Here is a 21,492-nt window from a genome sequence, read left to right as displayed (position 1 = left end):
AAATTAGCGAAAATTAAGGCTCCGGCCGAGAGGCATTTGCCGGCAGCTAGAGTGTCAAAGTTTACGGGGTTAGGGACTTTTCTATGGTTGCTCAAGTGCGGCTTTATATGTCAATAATGGTGGGGCACGTGGAACTCGAATTGCTTTCACGGTAATCCAACCAGACCTTGTTATATATATCTTTTCTAATTTTCTGGAAATTTTTCACAAGCCTAATTTGTAAATTATTTTTCTGAGCAGAACGGATTAAATAAATAAATTGAAACCGGACGGATTTGCAATAGAGAAGGGGATGAATTTTGTATCCAGAGCCTGCAGGGATCAAACAAACGAATAGTTGTGATTGTGAGCCACGGTAATTGACAGTGACGTATTTAAATATGCGTGACGATTCCGTGAAACATATTATTTGGAGAACGGTGTGTGTATCGAAGTCGGCTACCACTTCTGACAGCGTTAAGTAGAAAATAATTGACACGTTACTACCGCGTTTTAAATGGGTCGTTCCGACTGTGTAATTGATAGTTTGTTTACTCGTCCAATAAGTCTGTTAACCGAAAGATAATCGTTGAAGTAACAAGATGCACAATAAACCGTTAACGGGCACGATCGATCAGCGAGGAATTTCAATTTCGCCTGACAGGGGTTATTATTTTTCATTTTTGCTACGGTGCTACGCGAAAGGGTACGTTAGTATTAGATCTAAAGAATGACTCCAATTTTTAATGTTCGACCGTAACGACATCCGCCATTAATGTTAACTATATATACAATGCGTCCGGTGGCTGTATGGTTGTTCGAACTCGTTTACGTGCCGCATTATTAATTTCGTTGATTTATAACCTTGTCGCGACTTCTAACGTCATAATGTTTTCCAGTCTCTTACCGACTTAATTATCTCTATTGATTGTTGTCGAAATTCTTACGCACATACGTGTAACACCTGTTTTATTTTTTTTTTTTTTTAAATTGGATAATACACTAATGGAGTGATTTTATAGTAAACTTTGCGTTAATTACTAAGTACAATTTATATAGAAATTTATTTCATCCGTTATTAATGTTAAACGCGTGCAATGAACAATCTAATTAATAAGGCGAACATTGTTTTGAAATTTTGAAATATCTAATAACATCCTTGGCCAACTAAACATTATTATGAAATTGTTGGAAGCACTGCATAAAATTATTTATGATACGTACAAGCACGTGTGCTACTCTGTACACACTTTGCTGAACACTTTAATAATCACCGTAAATAAATAATTGATTCTACAACGTGAACATTCTGTAAAGCGACTGTCTTTTGTTCTTTTGGTACAAAATAAATTCGCGTGCCTGCTGTAAAAAGTTGTGAATCGAATCGTAAGACTATATCTACTATATCTGTCAAAAATCGGTTATAAAAACAATGCTTCTACGAAAAATCACTAAATAAATTTACTCATCAAAAATATAAAGTATAATTAAAATTCCTGAACCAACATATCTCCCGATTATTCTCGTAAGACGAAGCTAGCGCAAGCACAAATTCAAATGCAGCACTGATACAAGAATTGTTTAAAATACAAGAAAACTGTCAATCGAATTGAAAGCAGAGAAAAATAAAAAATTCAAAGCACAAAAGTTCTGAATTGAATTAAGAATAAAATTTCACTGACTTACCAGGCATGAGTCTCTCTTGCGGCGGGTATCCCAACACCTCTGGTCCAATTAACGACAAGACGATCAAAGTTCTGACAAACGTCATCTTCATTATCACTCCTGATTACAGTTATTCGAACCACAATAGCCGGCGAGAGAGAGAGAGAGCGTGACAGAGCTTTCGAACCACAGACGACTAACACGACGAACGGAGAGACTCAACTTTTCTTTTAGTCCATGTGGAGGAAGAGTGAGACGGAGAAGGAAGATCCGCCGTTGTTGTTGTTGTTGTTGTTGTTGTTGATATGGGTTGTTGTTATCGATGGGATGGCAGATAACGGAGGTGTTACTGTTGTGGTACTACGCGATGGTCTGGAAGGCCGGCAGGCGCTTTCACCGGTTTTATACGTGCGCAGGAAAGCACTTCTTCGCGAAGGGGTGGGGGAAAGCCTGCACGACTCTTTGATACGGCATTTATACACAGGTATAGTAATGCCTCTGTCACAGGTCATCAGTACACGCCACGAGATTAACGGATCGCGGTCGAATTGTATACAACCTTTTTTTTCTCTCTGCCTCGATCTCTTCGACTTTCGTCCTGGTGAGTTCAAATATTTAAATACATTATAGACTTTCAATAATTTTCTTAATTGCTTACTCTTCTTTTTATAAAGACAACTCTTTAACCCTTTGCACTCGAAGCCATTTTAACACGTTCGCGGACGCAAATGCTATAGCATTCATTTTCACAGTGATGCAAAATGACGTGTGAATGCTATAGCACTGAAATTTTAAAGCCAACTTTTATTCATTTAATTTTATACAACCTTAAGTTTTTGTAATTAATATACATTTCGAATTGAACTTTGTTTTTGTGATTAATATACGTTTCGAATTGAAATTTGTTTTTATAATTAATATACATTTCGAATTGAAATTTGTTTTTGTAATTAATATACGTTTCGAATTGAAATTTGTTTTTGTAATTAATATACATTTCATTTGTCATTACCAATGACAGTTAACTTATTATTATTGTTTATTTCTAATCAGATTTCGGATAGTACAACTAGTTTCAAGAAAAATTGCCTGTCTATTTTTGCAGCTCACTGAAATTTTTACTGTCCGTGAACGTGTTAATTCTAAAACGAAATGTTTCTTACGACCTAGAATATATATTCTTTTTCATGCTATGCATACGAAAATGGTGCAATTTACTCGTTCACTGAAATTTATTGAACTATTTGGTAATTTATTAAGTACAAACAAACTTAATAATGTAAAAAATATTTTGGATGCAGGAATTTTTAGTGACGCCTTACATTCGAGTGCCAAGGGTTAACATTTCGGTGTGACAAATATTTTTTCCAATGTCTTTTCTTCTTCTCCCTTATTTTATTCGAGTCTGTTCTAACATACTCGTTCCAACACCTTTTTGTTGTTGTTTTCTAGAATGTTATAATGGATTTTCTTGTGAACCGCCAAAGATCTTTTATTACAATTTTATTACAATTTTACGATTGCCAATCATTGACGAACGAGGTTGTTAACGACCACAGCAGGAACATACTATATTATCAACTCGTATTTCAAGACGTTGAGAATGTTAGCAACATTCGCGAGTTAGTACATTGTCGTAAAATAATCTTTTCATTTAGATAATACTGTAATGAACGCGTGTGTAAAACTTCTAATTGGCCGGTTGATTTCACCGAAAAAAAACATAGGAAAATAGAAACTCTAAATATCCGTGGTACCGAAAAGATTTCCAAACAACTTTCTAAAAAGTATAAACACGTAAACAAGATGCCATCCAATCAGTCGGAAGGATTCACAATTATTAAAACTATAAAAATGTTTTTCTCTATCTGACTAGTGCCTATCATTAATTCGCTAATGGAATGTTATTATCTTCATAGCCCAATGAGAACCATCAGTCTCTGTTATTCGATTGTGCCAGCGTTAATGTGATCTCTGCAACTAGCATTTTTAATTGAACCGCTCTATTGGATCGTTAACGCCTCGCAGTCATTACCGAATCAAATCCGTAACGGACTCTATGAAACACGGTTACTACTCCATTTTCTCTTCAACAATTAAAACACTGAATTTTCTTTCGACAGAAAACCGCAATAAATGTAAATTTTGTTTTTTCTTGAAATCATTCAGAGCAAATCGTAACGTATCGATGAAAAAAAAAAAGGTTAACAATCTCTCTCTGGCGATGAATCGATACGTGTCGTTGCCACCGATGCTCGCACGATCTTTGCTATTTTTTTTTTATGCTCGCCGATGCATATGCATGTCTTCATTGAATGTTTACACTTAGCATCTATCATCGTTGCCCCTGTTTCCCAACGGCGAGGCTCTCCCATGCTTCTTGCATTACGTATTACAATGAGATGCAGAATTCCGGTGGATCGTCTCGAGATCCCGTTATTAATCAGCGGGTCTCGCGCTGCGAAACTTTTCTATCGGGGCCTAATGACTCGACAACAAGAGTGCACTCGGTGCATTTGTTCCTGCGTGAAGTTTACTTCGTTCTAAATCCCCGCTGACACTCGCCCGAGCCTCGAATTATAAATCGTAGAACGGCTCGCGTTGCACAAGAAAACCGCGCGGCCGCGCCGGAGGAAATGGCCGATCATAATTAAGATGTGAATCTCCACGAAACCGGTGACCACCGTTTCGCAATTGGCCTAATTTGCATCGGACTATTATGCCGGGATCGGACTATTTCGGAGGACGTGCATCCGGGGAGTGGGGGTGGGGGGGAATTGCCTCATCGAAAATTGTCTCTCGTAATAGGCGATCTCGTTAATATCAACCGATCAATTTGTCATCGTTAATAACGCGGCCGGTATGCCGACAATTTCGCCAAGGAGTATGTATATCATTGCAGTTTATAGGTGACAGAAAGTCGATTACATTGGATATCTGTCGTAACCGGCGAGCCAGCGATGGCAAACATTAAATATACATGGGGAGATGTAAATGAGAGAGCATAATTATAGAAATCCTATTTAGCATTAGCGCCCCCGGAGATCGCGGAGTCTCGAAATGTACTTTTAAACGAGCTGTTCCGCTCCCGTTTCGGCAATCAAACCGATTTTTACAACTCTATTGCCATCGGACACGCTAATTACTTTCGTGCGCCGGTCTCGATCCCGTTTCGGCTCGCACGGCTCTCGCTGTCTTTGTGCGAGCGAACTCGCGTTTTCAAGGCTGTCGAAAATTTTAAGACACGATCCGCAGCATCTCTCTCTCTCTCTCTCTCTCTCTGATTGCCAGTCGGTTCTTTTAATTACTCCTAACCCGTTCCGAGCAGTGAACAATATTTCGAAACGTGATCTACGATTTCTTCGGCTGGTTTGTAAAACAAAAATGAGCTGCAAGTTTCGCCTGTGCTTTATGTTACTGCAAGATTCGCGGCACGTCATTGAAAATTTAATAACTTGGTAGAAAAAAACTCGTACGTCGAGTTTTAAATACTCTTCGTAAAGAGAAAGCTTCAATCTTCAAATCCAGACATTTTTTAACGTTTTCACGGACATGTTCCAATTTGCAACTTTTTTCTGCCGAAAACGTGCCCCCTCAATTCTCCAGTCTACGCATCGCGCAGAAATATTTAAGATAAAAATTAACGCAAAAGTAGAGACTTCAAGCTTCGAAACGAGCCGAAATAGCAGTTTGAACAATTTCTCGGGAATTTGCTATGAATTTTTCAAAAATCTGTTCTCCATTCTGTATTCACAGTTCACGAAGGCTATTTTCTCCGGTCGAAAGGTATAAACTTTTGTCGAGGCGCATTTTTGCGTTGCGCCGCGAAGCTGCGCACGATCGCATAAAGATTCGCTGTCTATTCACGACCGGTGGTTCGAATTAGCTAATCGGCGTCTTGCACATCGTACGAATGCTTTCCGAAAGTAAATGCGGGGCGAGTAATGAAGCAAGCTACGAAATCATTCGAATTTCTCGGCCGCTGATTAATAACAACCATCTCGTGCGAGTGCGCCGGAATACATCATCTGAAAAGCAGCCGGCGCGTTGCGCGCGACGTTCTTGTAAAAATTCGCCGAAGAATCGATTGGCTAATTAAGCGGACAATGATTTATACTTTAACCGCGGTAGGGGGGAGGGGGACAAGAGAATAGAAGAATGAAAAGAGGAGAATGTGTGCGGGTACGCACGAGCGACAATTCAATTCTCTCGTTTCTTTACGCGCGGGATCGATCAATAGCACGTGCGGATTACAATTATTCCTTCGAAAAGGTTCATGGCCGATCTGACTGCGAGATCGACGGATTATTTATTCCCAGATCGCCTCGGGGAAAAATCCGGTGAGAGATAAATATGTCTCCTATTCGGTCACTTCTAGCCCACACAAGCGTGAACTTTCCCTGTACCGCTCCGTTCCACAGTCCTTGCGAATTTTTCGCGTTACTTTGTATACGACCGTGCGATTCCATCGGCTCGATCGAAACAAGAAAAATATACTTTACGATCTGTAAAACTGGCTATTAGCGTTACATGCATGCTTTATCGACAGGGGAGATTTATATATCCGTGCGGGAACGCGTTTTATGCGAAAAGTAAAATGAAGTTTATGCTATTGTGCAACCGATCTCGTCGCACACCGTTTTCCGATTATTGTGCGATTTAAGTACGCGGTTCTCGTCGCGAAAATTTGTGCTTCTGGCTGTTTAAGTGGGAAAAAATTAATTCAATCTCGTCATTTTTATAAGGTAACAGATACATTTCTCTATATATGTCGCCAAGGCCTGGAAGATAAACGTCGCGCGATTCTCCCCACTACCGTGAAGTATACCCCGTGCAAGGCCATGAAGCTCGAGACGCCCCGGACATCAAGGACGGTAAACGTAACACGGCTCAGGCATGTCTCCTGCACGATACGTGACGCTGACGAGACCCGTGTTGTTGACATATATCGAGAATTCACTGTACTTGGTAGGTTCAGTGTTAACACGTTGACTGCCACGTCAGCTATATGTGGGTGACGGAATGATTTGTGCAGGTTTTAAAATGAATTTTTCTACCAAACTCGATTAGGATCTGTAACATGCAAGAAAGTTTGAGGACTACTCGGTATCGTACATTTAATTTTTTCAATTTTTATTCCATTAAATAACTTACTTTGATTTTATGAAATTTCTGGGATTTCTAGTTTGGCGTTTAAAGTGTTAAACGAAATACAAGAAAGTTATAACGCGGCCGTTGAAACCGGCAAATCCATTACTTTTTGCTGGATTCCATCGCATATGGGTATACAAGGCAATGAAAATGCTGATAGAGCAGCCAAATTAGCAGCCTGCAACACAAAAATGAAACAAATCACCCATTATACCAGACTAAACGATCTTAAAAGCCACCTAAATGAAATTTTTAGGAAACAGGTATTTGACAAAATTAAAAGGAATTATATAGAAAAATATCATAACGAAGGAGCGGATTTTGAGTGGCACAAATTTCCAAGTCTAGTAGATCGTCAAATTCAAACTTCAATTTCTAGAATCAGAATTGGGCATTCAGAAATAACTCATTCATTTTTGTTCAATAAGAAAGAAAATACGATCTGCGATATATGTAAAGTACCAATTAACATAAACCACCTAATAATAGAATGCAAAAAATATGAGAATGAAAGGAAAAATGCTAAGTTGCCTAGATCCTTACCCATTCTGTTAAGTTCTAAGGAGTATATCGCCGGTGTTGCCAAGTATATCAAGGATACAAATTTGTATAATATATTGTAAGAAAATGTACCGTGTTGCTAATGACCTTTGATGCTGAAGCAACATTAAATAATTAAATTATATATATACATATAATATTTTCCTTGGAATTTATCGTTCCAGAAAATTCGGGGCGTTCGAGACGATTGCAAATGGCGGACAAGGGGCAGGTATTCGGGACCTAGGCGGTTCCCCGTAAAAATGCGAGATCTTATGGGACTCGGTACGCGATTGTAACCGCAATCCTTGTTACTGCTACCTCTCTCGCGGATTGATCCGTGATAGATATACCACCGGCGTGTTTCCACCGTGCTCGAAGATTGACATTCCGCGCGCTCGATCTACCGTGATCGATCATTACTTCACCTATTAATCCTCCGTGTGATGCAGGTCCCGATTTCGTTCTCCCGAAGGGGAAAACGGCAACCGTAACGGACTAATGAATTTTGATATCGGTGCCCGCAGACCGATTCAACTTTGCCGCCCGCAAATGCATTCTATGCGGTTACCTTAAGGGGGCTTTTCGCCGAGCTCGGTTGTTCGCTTGACAATTTTTTTCGTTTTTCTTTTCCAGGGAAAGCAGCACCGATCGCGACTTGAACCGGCACGCGGCATCGATGCATCGAAAAAGTATTTTTTCCTTTCTCAAATTCTTCACGAAGCGGGTGTTGAAACTTTGGTTGAAACTTTTGGGACAACCCGGTGCAAGAAAAAGTCGGCCATTTTGAGCAGTTGGCTCCGGTGTTAATATTGCCTTTTTTGGTGTGAATTTTGCCGAGAGAATCAAATTGATCCTTCGCTCCGATTTTCGACGGCCGTGCTATACGGAAATCGGAATTTGCATGAACGCGCGCGCGCGCGCGCGGTCGGCTCTTTACGTAAAACAAGTATGAAAGGTGCTCTTACGTTTTTCGTACTGTAAAAAACGAATGCCACGCGAGTTTCTACTTTTCATCAGATTCGTTCGGCTTGCGCAACCAGTCGTCGACGGTCGGTTAAAATATCTCGAATTTTTCAGAATTCATGCGTTCGCACTTGTTCTCGCGCGAAGGCAACAGGCAATTTGCTCGGCTATGCTTGAGCAAGGAAGAAGATTCTGCGAGACAATGCAATCGGCGGACTCCTCGGTATCAACTGTCCCAGATCTCGGCTCGGCCGTTATAGTCACGAAAATGAGAGTAACAGCGAACCCGGAGCCCGCGAACGCCGAACTGTTGCAATGACAGTTCTATCGTCGCGCGCCGATTTTCTATAAACCACCCGGCGATCGTTCGATCTTCTTTGCCCGCGGACTTTCTAGCGCGAATATTTACGACGGTAATTACCGTTCGCTAAGAGCAACGATGAAACTGGTTGTTAGCGGTCTGCGCCGACTTCGGATGTCTCGAAAATGATTGTCCTGACGTAATTGTTCGCTTTACGACCGCCACGGACAAAAACCGAACGTCTTCTGCGAGCCACATGCACGGCCGATCGGTGAACTATTCGCTTTTCTGATTCCTCGAGAAATTGTCGTTATCTCAACTATTTTTTAACATTTTTTAAGGGATGTTCGAGGGAAGATTGAATCTCCAAAAATGAGGAAGTTCGCACGACACCATTCAAAATTTAATAACTATGACCAGAAAAATCGTAGATCAAGTTTTAAGCATTGTTCGCAAACGGGAAGCTTGGATCTTCAAATCTGTGGTCGGTTTAGTGCCGAGAAAAATTTTTTAATATTTTTACGGACGTTTCGATGCCGGAAATTTTCTAGCAAAAAGGTGTCCTCAGTTTCCCGGTCCCTGTATCGTGCAAAAATATCTCAAGTAAAAATGAAGAATTTGTGACAAAAGTGGAAGCTTCAAGCTTTAAAATGAGTCCAATTATATTGCTGTACTGTAATTTCTAACGTAGTTATCGCAGTTTAAATGTCGATAATTTTGACAAGCGGTATCTTCTTGGTTCCAAATAAGTGGATAATAACATATATTAAAGTGATAATAAACGAATTGAAACAATTAAGAAAGCGAGTGTTAAACCAGCACAACATGCGCAGAAAACAATAATTTCTTAATATTTTTCGGTGAGAACCTCGTATTTACCGCAGACATAATTAAATGTATTTTACGGACGTTACTATTTTAATTACCGACACGTAATAAGTTACCCATCAATTCTCTTTGCGTTTCACGAAGATGGTAGATTCAGACATTTTTATCGGACGCGGTACGCCGTATATAATTAGTGTCGGCATCAAATTAGTTTTCCTAATAATACTATATACGACCGACCGAGGTTCTGCCGAGAATAAAATTTTATTCTTCGAGATGCATATAAACCGCGGTGTGCATCGGATGCACGTAATGAGTGTTAAAATGGTTTTGCATTGCCACATTCGCACAGCGCGTCGCGCAATTTTTCTTAAACGCGTTATGTATTGTGCGAAGTATGAAACGTGTCGGTGAGACTACAGTGAGATTTAGAGCACCAAGAAGAGCAATAAAGTGCAGTTTCACTGTAATTCACTTTCGTCATAGCCTTCCCATAACACGACTGATATAAAATCATTAAAACCCAACCAAGTTGAGCGCGCGGTTTACAATTTTGCCTAATTGAAAATTCCGCTACGCGATGTTGCTAATCGTCCCTCGCAACATTGCCGTGCTCAGTGTGTGTGTGTGTTCACGTTGTCCAAATTTTTTTTCAACTAACAGTGATAAATGAAAAGCATCGCAAGCAAGTAAAAAATTTATTTCCATTGTTAGAGGCTCGATTACGAGTCTCGTTAAACTTACTTTTAATTTCTTAATTGGTCCAGTGACTTCTAATTGATAAGTTCATCGGCTTCTCGTTGACAGCAAGAAACGGTCGGTGCACATTTAATGCGCCTGCCATAGTCTTCGGAGATCTATGACAAAAAACGAGACGTAAACGTCGTTACGATCATTGCCCCGTGTAAAAACATTGTCGGACGCCGAAGTTATAGCTTCCACTATAACGCATCAGTATTTTACAACCTTGTGGCCCATTCGCAGTGCCGAGCTTCCAGCTGAACTTCCGAGATTAACGAAGTTACGATTGCCTAAGGACGATAAACAATCTATTACCACTGCGGACAGATTTTTCTGTATGAACAATCGAGAAAAATTGAGAAATATGGTGATTTGCCAAATCTCTGTGTCAATTTTTTGAACCCACGATAATATTAAACGAAGAACAAATAAAAAAACATTTGAAATAGTTTACAGTATCGCGTGGATGACCCGTGACCTTTCTTCGCGGCGCAGTAAATCTTTCACTCGCCGCGGGCATCGTTGACACCTACTTTTTACAGTAATTCAGACAACATTAACGCTGCATCGGAAACGACCAGTCAGCAGGTCAGATTATTAATCAGTCCAGAACATTGCTGTATCGATTAGGTCGTCTTAACGACGTTATATCTTTAGCAATTCAAAAGTGTCAGGGTGATTAATGATTTCCGCGAATAAAGAAAAACCTTGCAGCAGCCGCGGTACTAACCGCAGTTTCCGGTCTGTCAAATGAAATAATTGCGACGCACGTTTAATAAACATTGTTTATCTCTCTCTCTCTCTCTAAAAATTGATCGTACATTCTAGAGATTCGAATTATTCAGCATACTCAACTGCGCGATTGTGAAACAGCAACACTCGGGACAGAAATATTGAAATCGAATTTACGATAATCCGACGAAAATCTCGAATTCATTTAACAATGATGCGCGAGCCTCATCAACCATCATTTCCCGCAACATCTGGTAATGACTGCGGAAGTGAAAGCAACCGACTTTCACTCGGCGAGGTTTTCAAAAAAACATTTTAGGGTGGCCGGCGCGCGGCGTCTAAACGCAGACTGTGCCGCAGAAACGCGATACTAATGATCGCATTTACGCGTGCATTAACTTGATCGCCTCGATTAAGACCGTGCATTGTGCGAATATATTAACGGGGGATCGAATAAATTGTCGTAGGTAAAAATCGAGGCGACCAATCGAAACGACAGTATCCACGGTGGTTGCATAATGGAAAACGTTGCAACGAATTCACCGTTGTGACAATTCTGTAGCCGCTTCGAGCGTGCTCCAATTTGCTTTTCAAGCTTAACACGACAATTATTGCTGCGAGAAACGCGCTCGGCTGTGAACCGGCACAAAAGCGACGTTGCAAATTAAAATTCTGAAGAAACGCTCCGCGCTCGTTCCTGTCGAAAGATAATTAGGGTCCGGTGAAAATCTCGCGGCGAATGCAAATGACGGAACCGGCGGCGAGCGTCTCGCGGAACATCATGCGAGTGATTTACGACAGGTTCGATAACTGGCAGGTATACGGTCGCCGGGGACTCGAATCTCGCGGAATAGTAAAGATCGCCGCTTTGGCGCAATTAGGCGATCGTTACGGACAACAACGGCGCATATTCTTCGCGGAATAGAGGAGACCGTGGAAAGTTCGCGCGGGAATGCACCTCCTGCAGGCCGCCGCGTCGCCTTGCGTCGCGTCGCGTCGCGTCGCGTCGTATGAACTATTCCGAAAGAGATCCGCACGCAGGTGTCTTCGGAAAAGTGACACGATGCGCCGCTAATGCGCCTCCAACCGCCGCGCCGCGCACTCATATGTATGGCAGCACGCTAGATGAAATATACAATGATGGAAGATGCACATTGACCTATTCAGCGGTGGATCCGTAGCCGTGATTTACTGCCGCTCCGATGCAGCCGCGTGAATCTCCAAGGAGGATATACGGGCCTCGTAATCACGTGCATACAGCCTGATTCACCTAACTGTGCCACCTACATGCAAACTCTTCGGCATATTTAAAAAAGAAATGGTTGAATACGGTCATGATCCCGTAGTTTGCGTAAAGTTAATTTGATACACTATGTAAAATCGTAGTTGGACGACGGATCTTCCTTATGCAAATTAACCCATTTGTGCATCGTAAAGAAATATGAGAAGAAGGCCTTTCGTATCACCAAACTTTTCTTTTATTATATTTAACACTACGAGACCCGTCAAAATGACGGATTCTAATATTTTTAATTTACGAATATCGAGATTGTAAAGATGCGTCGGTGAGGAATCATTTAACAAATTGATTTCTTTGGGTACATGTTGTCAAAAAAGTGGCTACAAATCTTGATAGACACGTTCATGTTATTTTGATGAAGTGATGTAAAATAGTAATTTTCAATGCTCCGTAAACCTAGTGTTAAATACAAAAGCGACTACAAGTAAAAGAACTTCGTATTTCAGCATTGCAAGAAAAAATCAGAATTGCTACTTTCGTCTCGAAACACCACCCTCCATTTCTATTTTTCAGCTAACGAATAATCATAGTGACCAGGAAAATTGATACAAATACAAAAGCGACTACAAGTAGGAGAACTTCATATTTCAGCATTGCAAGAAAAAATCAGAATTGCTACTTTCGTCTCGAAACACCACCCTCCATTTCTATTTTTCAGCTAACGAATAATCATAGTGACCAGGAAAATTGATACAAATACAAAAGCGACTACAAGTAAAAGAACTTCGTATTTCAGCATTGCAAGAAAAAATCAGAATTGCTACTTTCGTCTCGAAACACCACCCTCCATTTCTATTTTTCAGCTAACGAATAATCATAGTGACCAGGAAAATTGATACAAATACAAAAGCGACTACAAGTAAAAGAACTTCGTATTTCAGCATTACAAGAAAAAATCAGAATTGCTACTTTCGTCTCGAAACACCACCCTCCATTTCTATTTTTCAGCTAACGAATAATCATAGTGACCAGGAAAATTCTTTTCGGGCGTTTCGTGCGAATCAGAAGGAGGTTCGCCTAACAGTCCCTTCGTCGGCGAAAGGTGTTTGTCACGACCAAAGTGAGTGATATCGCGATTAAAACGCCAATCCCTGCCAGCTGGTATATCGGCTTGTAATTTCAGGCTTTACTGATGCCATAAATACATAAAGAGGCCCGTAGTCTTAATGTTCGATGAAGAAGAAAAATTTGTTCGAATGCACGTTACCGGAGTCATTTATCTAACACGTTTACGATCCCGTGGTTTACATGAAGATGCTCGAATTAATTGTGTACGCGTTCCGAAGCGGTAACATTACCATCACGGAGTCAATAACTCTTCGTTTTGAGATTTTACGAACTCGAGAGATTGTCTCAACGTGTTACGAGTTCGTATAACACAATTTTATTATAAATTAATAATATCTTGTCCGTCTTCTACTTTCCTAATCTTTACTCGTCGGAGTTGGCTCGATTGAGGGGAATACGGTTGCCCCCTCTCTAGTCACGTGACATTGTGACGCATGCGCGACAGAGACAGAAGAGTGGGGGAACGGGGTCGTAGAAGGGGAATGTAGGGGAGGCAATTCTTAATCTGGCGACTTAAAAATTTAGAAAGTAGTACATTAACAATAACAACGATGGCTGCCTACTGGCCTTAACACTAAACGTACCGAGATACAAATGTAACAGCTACATGTTGCCCTATAAAAATGACAAGATTTAATTGATCTAGACTTTGCGCGGTTCTCATTGCAATGCGTGCTCGACTAAAGATATTCATCGAATGATTGCTCATGAAAGCGTCTTTATAATTTCAAAAATTGTCAAATAAAAAATCCAGAACCGGTCATTCGACCGGTGGTGGTACGTTCATAAACAGCAGACTACCGGAGCAATCGGTCGAAACGAATCGATTGGTGGAAAAGCGAAATTTTCCCGGCCCGGTTGATAAAATCGTAGACAATAGGAGATCTCCCGTGAAGATACGGCCGGGATCGCAGAGCGTCGTTAGGCGAATGGTTTTCTGCACGTGGCGACAATCATGCAATTTACCTGCGCACGAGACTCTCGACAAAGGTCACCCGTGGCATTTCTCGGTTCCCCGTATAGATCAGTATTCCATGGCGATCGGGCTCCGGTACCGTATTGTGTCGGGGAGTTTAAGGTTCACCTCCGCGAAGGTAAGAAGACAAGAAGAGGGAGCGTCCTGGCATTTGGGACGGCGATTGTCAAGAATGCAAGGACACGGGATCGACGGGTGCTGGTTGTGTACTCTTGTAACCTCGCGGTACACTCCCCTACCCGCCTTTTGTTCGCCTGTTGTTATTAAAATTATTCGGATTATTCTCGGATCGCGATCGAGAGAACACCGTTCGCGAACCGCGCGCTCCAGGAGAAACTAGGAAGTGGACACGGCCGCGTGTTTCCGCGACGGACGATGCCTCCTCGGTATTATTCGCATTCCCGGTGATTTATTCGCAATAAGTTTATCAATTGTGGAAACGGGATGAGAGTTAGAAAGTATAGCCATCTCTCGCCGCGGCACGTAACAATCATTTAACGGAATGCCTGCCTGCCTGCCTGCCTGCCTGCCTGCCTGCCTGCCTGCCTGCCTGGTCAGCCGGAGAAACTACTAGCGATCTTCTTCTCGTTCGCGATACCGTGCATGCTGATATATGTTATTAATATCGTGATATAACGTTCATTTAGCGACCGCGCTTCCTCCACTCGCGAAGCAATCAGCGGCTGTCGAAGACTTTGATGCACTGGAATTGCAGAAGGAATTGGAGAAAACGTAGATTTACGCTGAAGAGTATTTACGTACTTTAGTCGCGAATTATGTTTTTCCCTCGCTGCTCGATCGAAAATAATCGGCGAATGCTATAATATATAGCCTAGAATATAGATATAGAACTTTTTGGACTTTTTCCGCCTTTTTGCTAAAAAAAGAATCTTCAAGACGATCCGAACTTGGCGCATGCAGTCTAAGATACTATAATTCCTATACTAATTATAGATACATTTTTAATCACCCTCTTTTGCTCGTTCTTTTTGTTTAACTATAACGTTGTACTACCATTTGTGCAGTGCACGTTGCAAACATGAAACAATGTACGGCAAATGATTGTTACCTCGAAGTCAACTTGTTTCCACATTCCGTTGTTGCAGTGAATTATTTTATGTAAACTGTTCTTCGCAATTGTATACATAATGTTACTCTTTTCATGACGCAGTGAAGCTTAAATAAAAAGTTTGTGGAATATACAGATATTTGAAACAATTCTCCTCTATTTATAAACCCACACCTACTATGCAATCATTGTGTCAAGGTTAAATATATATATTTAGAGTTTTGTCATTTTCATTACATTTAATAGTGGTGAACACGAACACAGTTTTTCAATAATGATATTTTGCATGTAAGTAGGCACAACAGGTGGTGTACGGATCACAAATTCTTTTTTCTTTTTTAATCAAAAAATTCGTTCGCGATACCGTGCATGCTGATATATGTTATTAATATCGTGATATAACGTTCATTTAACGAACGCGCTTCCTCCACTCGCGAAGCAATCAGCGGCTGTCGAAGACTTTGATGCACTGGAATTGCAGAAGGAATTGGAGAAAACGTAGATTTACGCTGAAGAGTATTTACGTACTTTAGTCGCGAATTATGTTTTTCCCTCGCTGCTCGATCGAAAATAATCGGCGAATGCTATAATATATAGCCTAGAATATAGATATAGAACTTTTTGGACTTTTTCCGCCTTTTTGCTAAAAAAAGAATCTTCAAGACGATCCGAACTTGGCGCATGCAGTCTAAGATACTATAATTCCTATACTAATTATAGATACATTTTTAATCACCCTCTTTTGCTCGTTCTTTTTGTTTAACTATAACGTTGTACTACCATTTGTGCAGTGCACGTTGCAAACATGAAACAATGTACGGCAAATGATTGTTACCTCGAAGTCAACTTGTTTCCACATTCCGTTGTTGCAGTGAATTATTTTATGTAAACTGTTCTTCGCAATTGTATACATAATGTTACTCTTTTCATGACGCAGTGAAGCTTAAATAAAAAGTTTGTGGAATATACAGATATTTGAAACAATTCTCCTCTATTTATAAACCCACACCTACTATGCAATCATTGTGTCAAGGTTAAATATATATATTTAGAGTTTTGTCATTTTCATTACATTTAATAGTGGTGAACACGAACACAGTTTTTCAATAATGATATTTTGCATGTAAGTAGGCACAACAGGTGGTGTACGGATCACAAATTCTTTTTTCTTTTTTAATCAAAAAATTCGTTCGCGATACCGTGCATGCTGATATATGTTATTAATATCGTGATATAACGTTCATTTAACGAACGCGCTTCCTCCACTCGCGAAGCAATCAGCGGCTGTCGAAGACTTTGATGCACTGGAATTGCAGAAGGAATTGGAGAAAACGTAGATTTACGCTGAAGAGTATTTACGTACTTTAGTCGCGAATTATGTTTTTCCCTCGCTGCTCGATCGAAAATAATCGGCGAATGCTATAATGTATAGCCTAGAATATAGATATAGAACTTTTTGGACTTTTTCCGCCTTTTTGCTAAAAAAAGAATCTTCAAGACGATCCGAACTTGGCGCATGCAGTCTAAGATACTATAATTCCTATACTAATTATAGATACATTTTTAATCACCCTCTTTTGCTCGTTCTTTTTGTTTAACTATAACGTTGTACTACCATTTGTGCAGTGCACGTTGCAAACATGAAACAATGTACGGCAAATGATTGTTACCTCGAAGTCAACTTGTTTCCACATTCCGTCGTTGCAGTGAATTATTTTATGTAAACTGTTCTTCGCAATTGTATACATAATGTTACTCTTTTCATGACGCAGTGAAGCTTAAATAAAAAGTATGTGGAATATACAGATATTTGAAACAATTCTCCTCTATTTATAGACCCACACCTACTATGCAATCATTGTGTCAAGGTTAAATATATATATTTAGAGTTTTGTCATTTTCATTGCATTTAATAGTGGTGAACACGAACACAGTTTTTCAATAATGATATTTTGCATGTAAGTAGGCACAACAGGTGCTGTACGAATCACAAATTCTTTTTTAATCAAAAGATTCGTTCGCGATACTGTGCATGCTGATATATGTTATTAATATCGTGATATAACGTTCATTTAACGAACGCGCTTCCTCCACTCGCGATGCAATCAGCAGCTGTCGAAGACTTTGATGCACTGGAATTGCAGAAGGAATTGGAGAAAACGTAGATTTACGCTGAAGAGTATTTGTGTACTTTAGTCGCGAATTTTGTTTTTCCCTCGCTGCTCGATCGAAAATAATCGGCGAATACTATTAATGTATAGCCTAGAATATAGATACAGAATATAGACTTTTTCGCCTTTTTCCGCCATTCACGGGCGGACATAAAAATACGCGAAACGTACAGAGCGCCGTGCGCCGTTGTTAATGGTTGGTTGTCCACATAATAAGACGGGGCCAATCGTTCATAATGAGCGATCGTGAGTAATGATCGAACGCGATTCGCATATCAATGGCAGGGCAAGATAATCGTTTCAGGCTGGAACTTTTCTTCTCCGGGGATATAATAAATCATTACCGGGGATAAAAACGGGGCGAGCTCTAAAAGCGACAAGCAGGAAGCGGCTAATGACCAGGCTACTCGCGCGTGTTTAGGCATTTGTAATATACATAAGTGAACAAAAGTAATATACAATGATGCGAACTCAATTTCTGATCTGAACGCAGAGACGTGTCGGCGACGGTGTGCAATAGCTTCGACCGCGACTTTCTACGCGTGAATTGAATCATTCTGCGAAATGTAACGTCATCAATTAATTACGCGGTTGTAACGCCGTCTTTCTTGTACAATTTCGTAAATATCAAAAAATGCTTCAACAATTGCGTGAAATTGCTTAACATACCGGAGCCGTGTTGCGTTTGCACTCCTCGGCGTCGGAGGTCTCCCGTAGGTAGTGGGGACGGTTCCGCGACGTTTATCATCCAGACCCTGGCGACATATACAGTGAAATCACTGAATGTTACTTGATGAACGTTGATTGCGAAAATGGCGGGCCGAGCGTTGCGAATAATGGGACGAAGACAGCACACGGTTGTGCAAATCTGACACAATATCCGAGCATCGATCGCAGGATTGTTCGGCATTTAGGAGAAAACCTTTTCACCCGGCGCTCCCTCGACTTGCCGGCTGAAATCGAGCGTTTCATGCTTCGCCACTTTAGCCACCGTCCTGTTCGCTGTTCGTTGCGAAACAGGTAAAAACAAAATCATCCGGTGTCATTGTTGCGTGGCGAGGCAAACGTTCGATTACCGTAACCGCGATGGCAGCCGATCCGCGTGGTTCTGCAGCGGGACCTTTGCAAAATCTAGCATTGAAAAACCTGGATGTGGAAGGAAACGCTCAAGGCTATCATTTTGTCGGGGCTCTTGCGCGAATGTTCAGCCTACTCGAACGACGGACAAAACAATCGGACGAACTCTCAAAGTACTGTTCTTGCTATTCTCATTGAAAGAATTATTTTAAAATAGCTGTGAGTCACAGATCTACAACTTCTATTAACAGCAGCGTGTACTTGAATTCCTTTGACCATTTTGCAAGCATTCGAATTGCCGGGAAATTAGACCGCCAAGGTGTGTGCTGGAAAAAAAAAGAAATGTACGTAAATTATTTGAAAACGCATTACGCGAACGTATGAGGGAAGTGATAGAACGTTGTTATGTCTGACAGTGCGAGGGAATTCGACGTAAAAAAAGGCCGAGTCGCTCGGAGCATTTCCAATATGCGAGCGTTCCTAACGAGTGACGAAAGAGATGTGAGCACCGAAAGACGGATTGTCTGGTTCGCCGCGCACTTCCGCCGAGTGATGCAATTAATCGATGATAATTATAAGTAGGAGAAACTCTCGCGGCGATTTTTATTGGGATTCCTGACCCGCGCGGGTTATGGAAGCAACCGCTCTACCGCCTCGAATCTCGACGCGTGGCGAGCTCTCGCGATTTCTCGATTTCTGGATTCCAGAGCCGTCGGCAGAAACAGCAGCCGCGACGCACAGTTTTCTTACGGTGCGCAAGCAGCCTGTTGCGAAATAGTACAGTGACATAAGTATTGTCCGCTGTTTCAGCGACTGAAACCGCGAGACACTCCGGCCACGAAAATGGAGTTTTCGAACCTTGCGAATTTGCCTGCTCGCGTTTCGATAAATTAATCGCGGTGTTCCAGAATGTTGCCGGTAATTGCAGACATTGCTCACAATTTTCGCCGTGAAAACGTTCTCGAGAAGATCGAAATGCGTGTGTATTTATAGAAATTTATTTCCGTGAAGAATAATTTCCGTCGCGTAAAGAATAAACAATGATTGCATATCCCTTGGGATTCGAGTGATCGAAGTCGACAATACCGCGAACCCGACAACGTCGGTGAATAGACTCGAGTCATTCAGCAATCATTCTTCTCCTCGCGTTCGCGCACGCAATCGAAGTTGTCTTGCGAGACAAGTTACAACGGCCCGACGGACCGAAACTCTCTGATTAGAATTTGTTAACGAAATACTTCAATTATAGATAATTATAGAGACCGGGTCGCGGGAGCGCGATGCTGAACGCAACGCGAGGGAACTCTGATTTATTGTGTTCCGCGAAATTCCATCGCGTAGGCTCGCTGCCCGGCGAATTCAATCTCGCCGGACAAATTGCCGATGCTTATTTACACCTACGTCGTTCCAGTAACGAGTTATGAATATCTCGGCGGCTGCGTGCGCGTTTAATTGATCACCGGAATAATTCAATTGCGATCGCTGACCTAATGTCCTGCGTGCCGAAGTGCGTAGGCGCTGCCAAGAATAATTCCAGCGATCTCCCCGGGAGGGTTTTACGCTAATTATGTCAGTTTCTTCTGTTAAATCTTGATGATCACCAAAAATCTCTGACCGGAAGCTGATCGAATCGTTCATGTTTTAACGCTGTAACATTTCAATGGTAAAATAATAAGGAATTTTGAGAGAATTTGTAAAGTGGACCACCTTGAGAGTTTAACGGAGAAGCATCTTTTCCTGTAGCGTCCGGGAGCCAAGTACGCCAGAGTGCGTCATCCTCGTTGGACAAGGAGGACACCTAAGGACCGACTTTCCTTCGTCCGCGACCAGGAAGGGATTTCACCGAGATTACATCGACATCTCGAAATATCTCCGTGGTTGTAGCCTATGTAACGACACCGGGGACTGCACGTGAAAAAGAAGAAGTTTCGCGCGAACGTACCTGAAGAATGTACGGCTAACTGAACTTCTGAACGAGTTAGCGGCCTCGCTAACAAGGGTTTCCAACCCGCGCGTAAAGAACGTTTCCCAACGATCTTGAATTCCTGTTAATTGTGAGCGACGTCGGGCTTCGAATGCAATTATGTGGTTTTTTATTATATTAGGTCTCCGGATAGAAGCACGCCACGCCGTTACTACGCCCAGACCGACGTGAACCCCTTAAAAATAAAGAGTCGATCGATTTTTTAGAAAATTTGCAACTTCCAATAGAATACAGATTTTTATGGACATTTTGTGAGAATGATGATTGAGGGAAAAAATTGTGAATGAAAAATACGAATGCACGGTTTCGCGTACAGTTAGACACAACTTGTAACGCGTACAACCCGTGAAATTTAGCAATTATGATCTCACAGGATAAAATTGTTGTAATGAACACTTTGGCCGTGTTTATCTTTCCACCGTTCTTATACTTATTTGTATACACGTGATGAAGGCAGAACTATGATTCCGCATGCGTGATCCGTGCTATTAAGTGAAGGTAAAAACCTTCCGGCAGTTCTCTGCTGTAAAATCGAGAATATTGCGAGATTGAGGACTATGTGATCATCCTTCGAAACGCAATAGCGAGGATTTTTATGAAAACTCGTTTAAGTCGCTCAGAACACGGTGAGCCGCTGCATCATTGTTGGACTTTTGTATGCAGAATAATTCTTCGAAAATTACTTAATTCTTCTTCTCTTTTATGATATTTTAATCTGTATCTAAAATTGAAGTCTCTCTGTTCTCAAGATTGTACTAGTGCTATGTACAAAATTTATGCAAACTTTGCTTATCCATTAACTTCATCTCTCGCGAGAAGATTGTAAAATATTGTGCCCGAAGACGTGGGAGGTTTGTGCAAACGTTGTGCGTTATTATCAATGACAATGCTAACTGATTAATATTAATAGTCGGTAGACGGGAGCTGGTAACACTCGTCCCGTT

At 41.3% G+C, this 21,492-nt stretch overlaps 1 protein-coding gene across 1 annotated transcript in view; it reads right to left on the bottom strand.

Annotated features, from left to right (window-relative positions):
* Positions 1-2,036, bottom strand: part of LOC143362657 (uncharacterized) — a 98,590-nt gene extending 96,554 nt beyond the window's left edge. The window contains exon 1 of the mRNA XM_076803013.1: positions 1,666-2,036. Coding sequence (XP_076659128.1) covers positions 1,666-1,756 — 91 coding nt within the window. The 5' untranslated portion in view covers positions 1,757-2,036. The remainder of the gene's footprint in view (positions 1-1,665) is intronic.
* Between the last annotated feature and the right edge of the window lie 19,456 nt (positions 2,037-21,492).

Source organism: Halictus rubicundus, chromosome 17 (assembly GCF_050948215.1).
Source record: "Halictus rubicundus isolate RS-2024b chromosome 17, iyHalRubi1_principal, whole genome shotgun sequence".
NCBI lineage: Eukaryota > Metazoa > Arthropoda > Insecta > Hymenoptera > Halictidae > Halictus > Halictus rubicundus.
Note: the sequence above shows the minus strand (reverse complement) of the source record. Positions and strands in the feature narration are given on the sequence as shown.